At 33.8% G+C, this 14,795-nt stretch overlaps 1 protein-coding gene across 1 annotated transcript; it reads right to left on the bottom strand.

The window, feature by feature from the left end:
- Positions 1-3,083: 3,083 nt before the first annotated feature.
- TMED5 (transmembrane p24 trafficking protein 5) lies at positions 3,084-11,473 on the bottom strand. Its single transcript, XM_053668232.1, has 4 exons — positions 11,417-11,473; positions 10,772-10,869; positions 6,945-7,128; positions 3,084-3,302 (listed from the first exon to the last, which is right to left on the bottom strand). The coding sequence occupies exons 1-4, from the start codon at positions 11,471-11,473 to the stop codon at positions 3,084-3,086; spliced, it is 558 nt and encodes a 185-aa protein (XP_053524207.1).
- Positions 11,474-14,795: the final 3,322 nt, after the last annotated feature.

The following is a 14,795-nucleotide window of genomic DNA, read 5'->3' as shown; positions in this document are numbered from 1 at the left end:
ATGTAAAGAGAATGCTAATGCAAGGTAGAAGGAAATAGTGAACTATGGCTTTTTAGGAGGCCACTGCCTTATCGGTGAGGCCACTGGGGCTTCTGAACTACGGCTTTTTAAATGGAAGGGAGAGCACACTTGGCTAAGAGGAAGTCAATGACGACTTGGAGGATTAGACAGCACTTACAATGACTGGTAGATAAGCTAGACTTTTTCCTTTTAATTTTTATTATATATACTTAGTGCAGTATTCATTTCTCACTTAATATGGCTGTTCACAACTAAAAAAGCAACGTGAACAACGTCTGCATTATTACATTTCAAATGAAAAACCACTATATGCTGAATCAATTTTTTAAAATTTCATCTGGGGAGGCATACAATTATAGGTACTCAGTCTTTGTCAATTTTAAGACATAATAACAATGCTTAAGAAAGAAATATAATATGAAATTACATTAGAATTTGTGATTTCAATGCTATTTCAACCACTTATTTACCCTCTATGTTGATATCCACATGAAACAGCAGCATACTAATTATGAATGATCTACTTGCAAACCAGAGTGAAATGCTAGGCCCTAGTAAAATATTGTAGTATTTTAAAAGTTTAATTAAAAACCAATGATAAAAAGCTGTTGATTTATAAATAGCTTACTCAGTTTTAACAAATTTTAATTTTGAAATTGAATACTGACATTAAAAAAACATGAAGCAAATAATACATCCTTAGAAATATTAAAGAACTTAGTTCTTGCTTACAAATTTTGTTTTTGGTTAACACAGGTAACATGCTTCTTAAATCTCTCCACTTTGTGTCTATAAAAATAAAATTGTCCTCGGTATCCCTAATTTCTCTTTTCTAAATAAGGCTATTGTTACATGGTAAAAAGTTACTGCATCACAGGTTTAATTTAACATCATTGTCAAAATATGTGCGGAAGATGTAACAAATTCATTGTTAGGTAAGGAATCAAGAGTACAGTTCAGTACAGTATTCTAGTCATTCATAAGAGGTAGAATTCTTAATCACAGTTTTATAAAAAGATGCAGTAGTTTATATCTGTACTGTCTTATTACTTATAGTACTATAAGTTTCCTTCCTATTATAAGGTTAACAGCACGGTGTATGGGAGGGCTCCTTAGAGGCAATGACCTTATTGGTCCTTATTTTGCAAGTGTTACAGGGATGATTCCTGGACACTGAGCGCACTTAACCAATGAAGGTAATTGACCGTATATGACATTTATCTAATTTTTTAAAAGTTACAGAGTAGGGAAATCTAAGTTTCTGTTCTCCCAAAAGCATAAAGAGGAAAATAAATCTCTTTTTGCACCACTCTGTAAATCACAAATGAAACCATTCTCTCTGGCTATTAATTATTGCTTAAGAGTTCCAGCAGTACTAACCTACGGGCTCTATACTTTAAAAGTTGATTGTTTTTAATATTTGTCATAAACCTTATGAGTAGCTCTATACCCTAAAAATCCTATTCCATTCATGATGTAGCTGAATTACTAGTATCTGAGTAACACTCCACAGACTGCAGTAAGCTAGGATGGCACAGACTTTATTTACATAGTTACTAACACATGTAGTTCACACAGGATTCTGTGGGTTTCCAGTCTCACTTGAATGTCAATAAAATGATCAGAGAAGTCATTTTATGAAAATTATAATAAAAATTGTAATAAATATGTATACTCAGTGCTAAACTACAGTAGGCCTTATATTTCATAAAATATACCTGAATATGGTACTTAGGTAACTGAAAACAGAATAAAACAGTTGTAAAAAAATAAAACTCATAGCCAGGTAATGTTTCTTCTAGTTAACTGGAAATTATGATTTGTATTAGGATTGGATCATTATGTGAGCCAATAAGATTAGAGATAACTTACCTAAATCCCTAAGTGATTTTATTAGTTTTTTACTGATTTTGAGAACTCAGAAAAGGAGGTATTTATTTATGTTAGGCCCAGATTCTTTTAGCAATATTTCCTTCACAACTGCTGGTAATAATGAATCCAACTCAATAATCATGTTAAAATTTACATTAACACTTCTGACAAAAAATGAAAACAAAATTATTTCCCTCATATTTAAATTTCTACACCTTGGACCAAGGTGTCAAACTCATTTTCACTGGGGGCCACAGCAGCCTCTTGGGTGTCTTCAAAGGGCCCAATGAAATTTTAGGACTGTAGAAATGTAACTACTCCTTAACTGTTAAGGAGTTGAAATTACACTCGGCCCTTTGAAGGCAACCACGAGGCCGATGTGGCCCCGCCCCCCCACCCTGTGAAAATGAGTGTGATACCCTTCCCCTAGACAGACTGAATGTATCCTTAAGGAAACTGAGCAACCTATAGCTATTTTACTTCAAAGAGATAATTTGTCCTAATTTTAGTATGACTTGGCTTTTAAAAGAATTATCACAATGTCAGCTTTAGGAATGTTAAGACAAGTATATAAAATTAAAACTTTTTGTTAGTATTTTAAATTGAAATATAGTTGGTTATAAAAGTCTCACGAATCTGTTTTTTAAAGCCATGCTTCTCCTTAGAGATGAAAACATAAAAAACAGAAAACCAGAAAAGTCAAGTGTTTGTCTTCTAAAGATATAATCAATCCATGATTAAGTAATTCTCAGATGATTTATAACTTAACATATTGAAAACTTCTACAATTAATTTGTAATTGCCACATTTACAAAGAAACTTCTGGGTAATAGAATCTTTTAAAAAACATTGTTTGGTGTTACATTTAAGCCCAAAGTTCATTTATTTTAATCACCCATGACACATTTGTAAAAAAATTTTTAAACTTAGGAAAATGCAATTATTAATATGGCTTAATTCAATTATACCTATATTCTGTAAAATTTTGTCATACACTTAAGTACTACTAGAGCAGTAAGATTACTTGCACAGAAAAAAAGCAAAGACTTTCACATTAAAATTATAATTGTTTCATACTTATGGTAGTAACTGAAAATATTTTGGAAAATATTATTAATGGTCTTGACTGTAACAGTTTATTGCATTTTTTTGTCTCTCTTTTTCAATATTAGGTTCTCTGATTTGGAGTTTTAAGTTCGGCTTTTCCTCTTGTCTTCAAATAGACTCTTCAGCATATAAACTTGAATGGCTGACACCACCACCATAACCACTAAGTTAACCATGGACCAGAAATTGACTCTGTCGAAATTGCTTTCTTGTATATTTCGATCACGAGCTTCAAATGCTCTAAGCAGAGTTTGGATATGACCACTTTTGCTTAGTCTGGACTTGATACTGTTGATAGATTCCTGGAGATAAAGAAAACAGTTTCACTATAAAAGAATAATCAGTAATTTTAATTTAAAAATGTGTTTCATAGCACCCTGATATTCATAACAGTTCTATATCTAAATACAATGTTTCTTAAAAAAGATTTTATTTATTTATTTTTTAGAGGGAAGGGAAGGAGAAAGAGAGAGAAATATCAGTGTGTGGTTGCCTCTCATGTGCCCCCCCAACAGGGGGGGCTGGCCCGAAACCCAGGCATGTGCCCTGACTGGGAATTGAACTGGCAACCCTTTGGTTTGCACGCCCATGCTCAATCCACATAACTACATCAGCCAGGTCTACATACAGTGTTAATTAAGGGACAGATGCTATTTAGATTACCTTAGAGTACCTAAAGATCTTCTTCTGTAAGTTTATGTAATAGTTCTGACACTTTAAATTATTGTTACAGAATTATTTAACAAAGGAGCAAAGCTACTGTGAACTCAAAATAAATAATATAAATATATATTCCAATGGCATTATGCCAGGAATTTCACATACATTATTTCTTTCTTAGCCCTCATAACCATAATGAAGTTTTAAAAAACTGAGCTGGTAAGTTTTTAGATACTTACTTCTATATAATGCATTGTATGTTAGTATTTTCCCCTTTAATGTTAGTCTGGTCCAAATTAGTATTTAGCAAAACACCCAATGTTTTTATCTCACAACACAGTGAAATTAGAAAATACTTCAATTTGCCCTGGCTAGTGTAGCTCAGGGGACTGAGCACAGGCCAGCGAAGCAAAGGGTCACTGGTTCTATTTCCAGTCAGAGCACATGCCTGGGCTGCAAGCCAGGTCTCCATTTGGGGGCACAGGAGAGGCTACCATATACCGATGTTTCTCTCCCTCTCTTTCTCCTTGCTTTCCCCTCTTTTTAAAAATAAATAAAATTTTTTTAAAACTTCAATTTTATAAGTGCATTCTATACATATAAAAGTATCATGTATTTTTAATAAAAACATATTCCAGTCCTGGTCAGTGTGGCTCAGTGGATTGAATGCCAGTCTGAAAACCAAAGGGTTGCTGGTTTGATTCCCAGTCAGGGCACATGCCTGGGTTTTGGGCCAGGTCTCCAGTTGGGGGCATGTGAGGGGCCACCATACAGTGATGTTTCTCTCCCTCTCTCCTCCCCATAAATAAATAAGTAAATTAATTAATTAAATCTTAAAAAAAAGAGAAGTAAAAACATATTCCAACATCACAATCATTGAACAAACTTACCAGGATGCATTCTAAGTTACATATCTTCTGAAAAAGCTATTTTACAGGAGGGACTCGGTCAGAAATCATTTGAAAACTAACTACAGACTATATGAACATAAGGTAAAATTAAGTTGAGATTTAAAATGATGTTAAAGTATTTATGGCAAAAATAAGAAAATCCAAGAAACAGACTTTTCTGGAGAATCACTTTGCTTTAAAATCCTCATTTAAGCAAAAAATATACTCAAAATTTCAGCCTGTTGTGTTAATTTTACAAAACCACAAAATATAATATTTATCATATGGTCATATTTGTAAAGAAATACAAATATTTTCCAGAAAAATAAGGGGTTCAGCTCCTCAAAGAGAAAGTATAATGATGATAGTCATACATAAAGTTATTTGTTCCAGTTTGCTATTGTAATACAAAATTAGGGGGAGTAAATGTCAAAAAGCTCCTGAAAGACACTTTTTTTTCCTTAAAAAGGGATTTGTAAGTATTTTAAGCCATATTTAAACCTAAACTTTCTAGTCATTTTGTTTAACTATGTGAATAAAGTCAATCTCTTGAGAATGCAGTGAAGCACTAGTAAGATTTACAATTACTTGTATCTTATTCCTGTTGGCAAAATAAATTTTAAATGGAACAATATACACATGTGATTGAGATTTTTAAAATGGGTGTGAAAAGCCCTGCCTGGTGTGGCTCAGTGGGTTGAGCACTGGTCTGCAAACTGAAAGGTCGCCAGTTTGATTCCTGGGCAGGGCACAGGCCTGGGTTGTGGGGCCAGGCCCTTGGATACGGGCTTGCAAGAGGCAACCAATCAATGTTTCTCTCCCTCTCCTTCTCTCTCCCTTCTCCCCTTTAAAAATAAACAAATAAAAATGGGTGTGAAGACTGGATTATAGTGAAAGTATAAATATATCATTTGCATTTTAATTTTACGCCAGTACACCTTATCTAAAAAATGGAAGGGGAAAGGAAGGAGACTGGAACTATACTAATAATAAGTAAATCACCTTCTAGCTGTAAACTTCAGCTAAGTTTAATGCACTTACAAAATCAGGGTGAGATCCAAAACTGTCATGGTAAAAATTCATGCCAGTCAAACTTAATACTTTCAGTTTGTGTTCACAGTAACATCGGTGGAAAAGGTAAGAAAACTGACATTTGTTGTGTGCCAGACACTGCTGAAAGCACTTATACACATGGTATATCACATTTCATCCTCACGCTCGTGAGGTATTGTCCCCATTTTGCAGGCTGGAAGCCCTGAGGCTCAAGGCTCAGAGGCTCTCTGAGGCTCAGAGAACTCAGTCATCAAGGAATTATGCATACAATAGGACCATTTAATATTTCAACTTAACTGATTTATGTCTCTTCCGCTGTAATTTGTTCCTTTCCTAAGAAACTTAAAATGACCAAAATATCACATTATAAAAAGGAAGTTCAGGTGATAAGCATATAGAGCTTATACCATTTCAAACTTGCAATAACAATGTCATTTCTCTTGCAGGAATCTCTCTGATAAAGTTATACATGCTGTTTACATATATCACTGAGTAAATTCCTTTTTTAAAAAAACATTTTCCTTAATTATTTTTAGAGCCAGGGGAAGGGAGGGAAATAGGGAGAGAAACACTGATGTCAGAGAGAAACATCGATCCACTGCCTCTCATATGTGCCCTGGCCCCAGGAACAGAACCTGCAACCCAGGTACCTGACTGGGAATGGAACCGGCGACCTTTTGCTATGGAGGACAAAGCCCAATTGAGCCACACTGGTCAGGGCTCACTGAGTAAATTCTATCCTTTGATTACATCTAGCTGTGGCTGAAGGGTTATGACTTTTCCCTCTATTGTTGGCAGTACTATTATTAAATGCAAATAGATTCTTATACATGTACATTTCAGATGCATGTTTATAATAAATGAAGTGTAAAGGAATTCAAGCAAAGAAGCCATATCCGAAGTTTTTACTCCTGAGTGTAATGCTAGTTTCTGATAACTGCTAGCTTTGGTTTGGGCAATGAAATCAGTGTTACCAAATTACTCAAATAATATGAAATCTCATGTTATAAAAACTGTGCAGGAAAAATGACCGAACATCTTAAATTTCTACAAATTACTTGGGATTATTCTATGTGCAAGTATATTATAGATCATTACATTCTTCTATTACTGGACGTTCTAAGGGAATTTTGTAGTTAAGAGCCTGTATTCAATTCTAGTTCTCCCTCTCTCTGGTTATATGACAGAAACATCACCTAATCTCCCAAAGATGACAATGTCCTCAATGGAAAGATGGAGGATTACAGGAGACAGTGCAATTGAAATACTTAGCTCAGTGCCTGTCACACAGTAAGGCCTCTGGATGTTATAATTTTTATTCTATTAAAAGACCATACTGACCAGGATATCTTCCAGCTTCATATCCAACATGTCTGTGCCAGTAATATATTTCTTCCAGTCCTCCTGTTCTTGCTCCTGTTCTCCCATATCATCCAGGATTAATTCAAAGAAAATCACCTTCTCAGAAATGGTGCTGAATGTATTATCAAAGCAGAACATGTAGTCACCAACTTCAGTCTCTACCCTGTATTTAAAAAAGTACACCTTCAGTTATTTGTACTTGTATTTTCGATAAAAGAAAAAAAAAAGCTACTACACAGTAATGGTTTATAATAATTGGGCAGCTTACTGATAGACTTCCTTAGTATTCAAAGTTAATTTATAAGTTCTTGGGAAAGAGGCAACCTGGAAATATACAGGTGTGGGCAAAAATAGGGTTATAGTTATAATACAAAATACAAATAACAATACAATAATAAACTGCTTCATGTACTCAGAACTATAAATCTACCTTTGCCCACCCTTGTATATTCAGGTACTTGAAATCTACGTGTGCTTGGCATTATGGTAAATGATCTTGACCTCATTTTTGGAAAATAATATAATTAAAAACCTAGACACATGAAATCTCACAATAAATTTCAAGATTTATGTTATAAAAAGTAATTTATCATGAGTTCAATTCATATAGAAATATGACTAGAAACCTCCCCTTCAATTGAGATTAATGTGTAAAGTGAGTTTTGTTTTCAAAAGCAGTGATGTATTTAAATGCTTTCTTTCACACCTCCCACCAATTAAGTGCATCTTTGGAATATAGTTAGGGTAACAGTAATTCAGTTGTCTAGAAAAATACATTTACATGTAACTCCTCATTACAGGCAGTGCTAGACAAATAGATATTATTTATACTCTTTAAGGTTGTATTTGGAGAAATTTTTGCTAACCCTAACTTTTAGAAGGGCAGTATTTATTTTAAAAATTTAACTTAGAAGGGGCGGGGGAGGCTGGGAAGGGAAAAACAGACAAAAAACTGTACTTGAAAAATAACTAAATAAAATTAATTAAATAAAAAATAAAAATTTAACTTAGGAAAAAAGATTTCAATGTCATAAATGAGATTTTAGTTGCCTTTAAAAAGTTAATATAGTTAAAAGATACAATTTTTGTTATAATCTAATTTTGACAAAGTAGATGTGTAAATTTGATATAGTGATTAAGATTGATTTGGACTGCCTGGGTTTTAAACCCAGGCTTTGGTGATCACTAGCTGTGGAACCTTCCCTCAGTTTACCAAACAGCTCTACACCTCACTTTCCTCATTGGTAAAATGATGATAATAACATGTACCTCAAAGGACTGTGGTGAAGAATGAAAACATACAAGTTCATGTACAGTGCTTAGAACAGTGTCTGGGCACATCAAACTCAGTAAATGTGAACTCTTATAAACTCATTTTTATCTCCTAATGTTTAATGAGAGGTAATTCTATGCACTAAAGCAGTAAAATACTTTTTCCCCCTGAAAGTCAATATTTATCACTAAAGGAAAGCAGAAAATTAAAGAACAAAAACTAATAAATTCTACACATTTTTTATGTTCAGAAATGTAAAGATGAACTACATTTTTAGTTCTTATTCATATATCTATCAAAGTATAGTGTATAATGCACACTTTTTTGCCCAACTTTTTGAGGAGAAAAATAAGGATGCATATTATCCATGGGTAGTACTAATTCCATATCTATATGTTTTAACTTCTTTTACTTATGCTTATGTGTTAAAAGTATAACTCGAGAAAGCAGTAATAATATCCATATGCAAAATACCCCAGAACATGATAATCACTTTTGTTCCTAAATATAAGTAAATAAATAAATAATTGAATTAAAAATTAAAATTAAATATTTTTTTCCTGAAAGTTTTGGCCAAAAATGTGCATGTGCATTATACACATCAAAATATGGTAGTTAATCCCAAGTATATCAATCTAAACTGACCTTTTAAATTACTACTCCTCACCCTGGCTGGTGTGGCTCAGTGGACTGAGCACTGGCCTGTGAATTGAAAAGTTGCTGGTGCAATTCCTAGTCAGGGCACATGCCTGGGTTGCAGGCCAGTCTCAGGTTGGGGTCATGTGAGAAGCAACTGATGGATGGATGTACGTCAATGCATTTCTCAGAAATCGCTGTTTCTTTCCCTCTCTCTTTTCCTCCCTTACCCCCTTCCTAAAAGTAAATAAAATATTTTAAGAAAGTAAATAAATGACAATTTCCCTATTTTATATATTAATAGTTTATGCAAACTATTTTTCTGAACTCTTCATAGCTAAAATGCCTCTTTACAAAGCAATCTAAAATTAATACCTTAAACTATGATGGAGATATTTCCCCCCTCATTTTGTCATACATGTATTCAGTTTTTACTATCAATTACATGCCAGGTACTTTCATTACCAAAGACCAATAATTACAATAATAGCTAGTACTTACATAGTGCTATGTGCTACGGATGTTCTAAGCATCATATAGTAGAAAGAATTTTGGCCCATCCTGCCTCCTCTTAATAAATGTATATCCCTGCAGACTTATTTAACTTCTCTGAGCTGCCTTGTCTGTAAATATTCCTTGTCTGTAAAATGGGAATTAGGGAATCAGAGAATCTTTCTCACAGTGGTTTGGAATAATTTAGAAGCATATAAAATGCAAAGCCTTAGGAAAAAATTCCACTTCAAATAAGTCACAAGATTTTCTCTTTTGGTACAATGTCTATCTAGCATTAAATAAATAGTTGTTACAATATTTATTACTGTACCCTCACAACTGAGAGAAGAGCACAGTTCTGAGGATGTCATAATTGAATAAGAGATAATTCTACTTTTCTTAATGGGCAAACTGACCATATCTGAGGAACTGTTTTGGTTTCTCTGGTACTACACTTTAAGAGGAGCTTAGAGCATCTTCCAATGAAGATAAAAGAATTCACAGTCTTACAAAAAAATGGTCAAGGGAAGGAAGAATGATTTACTTGGTATAAAGATAACTTGAAGGGAACATGGTATCATATCTATCTTCAAATATTTAAACAGTTATCCCATAAAAAAAGAAGGAAAGCCATATTAATGGGCAGAAATTTCAGGAAGATACATCAAAAAATGTAAAGTTTAGTTTATGGCAAATTATTAGATACTCTGTATTCTTTCTTCTTCCTATAAACTCAAAGAGTTTTGTTTTAACAACAATACTGAGTAACAAAAGTGGTAAAGTACCAAAAAGGAACACTGAAACATCAGTGACAGATTAAAAAAAGGGAAATAAGGTTAAGAAGCGAATATATGGCGTGTTGTCAAATTTAAACTCAAAGTGTTGTAACAAGTATTTTCTTTTTATATGGTTTTCTATGGTCAGATTTTTTTACTTTTGGGTCTTCCAATGGTCTAAAAAAGTGAGGCCTGAGTAAAAAAACAACTTTTACATACACACACACAAATGTATTTATTTTACTGTTGTTTTAAGGAAGAAAAGAATGGGCAAAGATGATAGCAAGCAGCTCAAGAACTTTAGGATACACACCCGGAATGGTAACTGAAAGTTAGAACAGAAAGCCTGTGCTAGCCAGAAAGGCAGGTTAAAATTGCCAAAATAGACTGAATGCAAAACCTAGGGAATGCTCATTTATTTAACCAGAGCAAGGAAGAAGTTTAATCAGGATCAACACAAAATGCCTAAACAAAAAGAAAGAGGTCAATGGAAAATACTGTAGTTTTTAAGGCAGATTACTATCAAGGACTGGTTAAAATGTTCATATAGAATTGATATTTAGTACCAAATGTGCTAAATTTCCCTGCCCCACAGAGAGCCCAGAAAAATCAACTAAGAGGTTACTTACGTGTGAACTCCATCCGATTTTCTTTGCTCAAAAACTAAGGTTCTTCCTTCTGGAGAAGCAAGATGGAAATCAATATCTAATCCTGCTCCATCTAAAACCTGTAGAATAGTTCAGAAGAGAAGAACATATATTACAAATTCTGAAAATAAATGATATAAAGTAGATGATAAAAAAATGTCTTTATAAACCTCGAGGGGAAAGAAAGCCAATGGACTCATTAGGGCAAGAAAAAACAGAAAGATCATCTAGTTCAATTTCAACAATTTTTGGAACTGGTCCCCTTCTTACCAATTCCTGTTGGCTATCATGGAAATTTAGACCTTATAGGTATTACTAAAATAATCTTTCTAAAAGCAGTGCCTTCACTGAGAATCCTGTAGAGTAAAAAGAGACAGAAAAAAGTTCAAATCTAGGACCTTTCACTTAGGCAATTTATGGTATGCTATGTAACTTTTCTGAGTTTGTTTTCTCTTCAATAAAATAAGAATTAGCTATTTCTTAGCCTAGAATTCAAGACCTCCATGATTTGATTCCAATTGACTTCTTCAACAGATTCATCTATTGTCCCCAGTATGAACCACATATTCAAGGTAGGCTGTGTACTTGCTGGCCAGTGAACACTGTTCCTTTACAATCCAAACTGACCTCCTGCTGCTGCTGCTGAGAAGACAGCTGCTCCCAATTACAGTTTATACCACACATGGTTGATTATTTATTTAATTTACTTACGTACACATTTATTCAGAGGATATGCTTATTGATTTGACAGAGAGAAACATCGACCAGTTAGTTGCCTCTCATACATGCTCTGACTGGGGATCAATTCCAAAACCCAGGTATGCACCCTGACTGAGAATCGAACCAGCCACTTAACTGTTTTAGTCTACAGGATCATGCTCCAACCAACTGAGACACCCAGCCAGGGCCATACATTGTCTGTTAAGTGCTTTATATGGATTAATTTATTCCTCACAACTCTAAAAGGTAGGTCCTATTATTCTCCTTTTAATAAAAAATAAAAAACTGAGGTTCAAAGAAGTTATTTTCCTGAGGTGATACAGCAAGTAAGTGGCATGGCTAAAATATGAACTCAGCAGTCTCTCTCCAATGGCTACTCTTTTCCTTATGAAACACTCCATTTTATTTTTCTTGGAATGGGATGATATAACAGATTACCTACTCCTGTTCTCTACTTACTGATCAAAAGAACCTATTTCAAATGACTAGTTAAATATACACAATTCTTTCTCCTCTTTAAATCCCAATGAAATGAAGAAAATATAAATACTCCATAACAATACTGGAAATCTCAAAAGCCTGTTAACAGACTTGAAGAGGAAGAAAATTCTGAAAGATAACTACACCGATCAAAGGCTGTATCTAGCTACAGGTATCTCAAAACTCTCAATTAAATGTACTTTACAAACAAATGTAATGTTAGCAGAATGAACATGGATGGAGACTAAAAATCAGAGAACTAGAAAGAGCCAACGAATTCTCAGAACAAGATGAAAAAGTATAAATGAAAAAGTATGAGAAATAGTAAGACCCTTCATGAAGGACAGAGCTAAAGATCTGAAATTATCCATCTAATAAGCAGTTCAAAAAGAGAGGCACCAGAGAAATAAAGGGAGGAAATTATCAAATAAGGGAATAAAAATTCCTGTTTCAAAAAATAAAATTCATTAGACTGAAGCAGAATAAATAAAAGATCTAAAAATCCTACCATCTTTCCAAAAGGATTTAAAAAGAACAAACTAGAAAGAAACTTCTAACACTAGTAATAGAGAATTGCCAAAAATAAAAACAAAACCCAAAAACCCCTCGCCACCCCCAAACTAAGCAAAACAAACAAATGAACAAGAATTGGGGTTGGTGACAGAATTCTTATATATAAGAATGGGAAAACCCCCTACAACGAAGCCATGTCTTCAATGTTCCCAAGTAAAAAAATTACACAGTTTACTGAAGTGAAAGCAAAAGTAAAGCCACTTTCATATTATCCAAGGCCTCAAAACATTCTACGAGAATCACTCAAGGCTATCCCCCCCCAAAAGGTATCCATTAAATCAGAAAATGAACTATAAAACACCTAAGCAAATTTCAATAAAATTAAGTTTAAAAGATATTTTTCATGGTGGCTATCAGGCTTTTAAAAATGGTCCTTAAGAACAGACATTAACTATAGACATTAACTTAAAAATATATAAAATACATATTCAAAATGTAAATTTTTAAAAATATAAATTTTATTTAAAAAATGTTAACCACCACAATCCAAAACTAAACGTCCAGATAATTTCAATGGAACATGGTGGGCCAGTGCCACTTCCCCCGTCTGTACACCGTGGTAACAGTGTTTCAACCCCTCAAAAGCAGCCTTCTGTCTTATTCCTCAGGGCCCTGTCACATGCTGCTCTTTTTACCCATCACCTTGTTCTACTGACTTCCTTAGGCCTAGCAAGCCTGATTCTTCTGCAGATCTGAATTCTACTTCCTCTGAAATGTTTTCTCCCAATTCCCAGATCAAATCAAGTCCTCCTTTTAAATACTCTCATAGCTGTATACATTTATTTACCTTCATAGCACGTGTTAGACTTGTAATTTCACTCTAAATTTGTGTAAATTTGTGTAATAATTAACATCTGTCCCCACACAAGATTGTGTAAGAGTATGAACTATTCATAGCACCTAGCAGAGTGCTTATACAAATTAAGCACTCAATAAAGATTTAAATTTTTAAATGAGCTATTCATGAAATATATATATACTGACAATTAAAATTTTTGAGAATATAATGTAGGGCTCATCAATTATTCTGAAAGTGTCCTCCTAACCCTGAAAAGCAAGAAATGGTTAATGATTTCAGTTTGTTCAATGGCAATGTTTGGAACCTGCATTCTCTGAAATTTTAAAAATCAACACAAAACCCAGTAGCTTATAGTTAATGCAGTTAAGTACAGAGTAGGAAAATGCAGACAAAGGGCCAAAGATGATCTCTACCCAACACTCCTCCAACACTGTCTAGGATTATAGACATTAAATTGTTTTACTTTTCTTCTCAATTAAAACAAATTGTTTAGGGAGCATGAATGCTTTGGGGGAATAGCCCCTTTAAGAGTGACTAAATATACAATGTATAAAGCTAAACTAAGCCAGCAATATAACACTAGCAGTGTAAATGTAAAAAAAAAAAAAACAACATTCATTTAATAGTTACTATGTGTCATAGACAGTTTATGGACACACTTATTAACTCATTTTTTCAAATCTCAGAGGTAATTACTATTATCTCTATTTTATCACTGAAACACCAATGCCCCCTATTATCTCTATTTTACAAATCAGAGGTTAAGTAACTTGTTCAAAATCACACAAGTAGTAATTGAGAGGACTTCAACCCAGTCATTTTATCTCTTGAGCAAGAGCTCTTAATCTTAAGAGGTCAGTAGTTAAACTGGATTTCCTCCCTAAATTACCTGGGTAAATACTGAGGAATTTTTGAGCAATACAAATTGCATTCTTATGTGGACCATTTCACTAATTTCGACCTCCTTAAACCCGCCTTCCACCCAGTGATCTATCTGAAAAACACTTTTGACTGTTACCATACTTAAATTTTCAATGGCTCTTGCACAGAATAAGGGCACAGCTACTTAACATGGTGCACAAGACTAAGATAATAATGATCTATGATCAAGCCTCCTGATCTCTTTTTCTTTTACTCCCACACAACTTTCCAAACTTGGTCTAATAAAAACTCAGCACTTGTAGTGTCCACTACATACTGCCCACTGCCAAAACACTCCCACTATGCATTTTCAGATCCATCTATTCATTTTGTTCCTTTTCCTGAAATGTTCTCCCTTCCTTGCATTCTTAACTTAAGCATCTTTCTAGATTCAACTTTATTTTATCCAGGAATCTTTTTCTGAAACCCTAGAGAAGTGACCCTCCTCTATTAGCACTTAACCATACTTTATTGAAATTACTTGTTTATGAACCAGTACCCCTTAGTATTTCA

The sequence above is a fragment of the Artibeus jamaicensis genome, unplaced genomic scaffold (genome assembly GCF_021234435.1).
Source record: "Artibeus jamaicensis isolate MK-2021 breed Jamaican fruit bat unplaced genomic scaffold, CSHL_Jam_final contig_482, whole genome shotgun sequence".
Lineage (NCBI taxonomy): Eukaryota > Metazoa > Chordata > Mammalia > Chiroptera > Phyllostomidae > Artibeus > Artibeus jamaicensis.
Note: the sequence above shows the minus strand (reverse complement) of the source record. Positions and strands in the feature narration are given on the sequence as shown.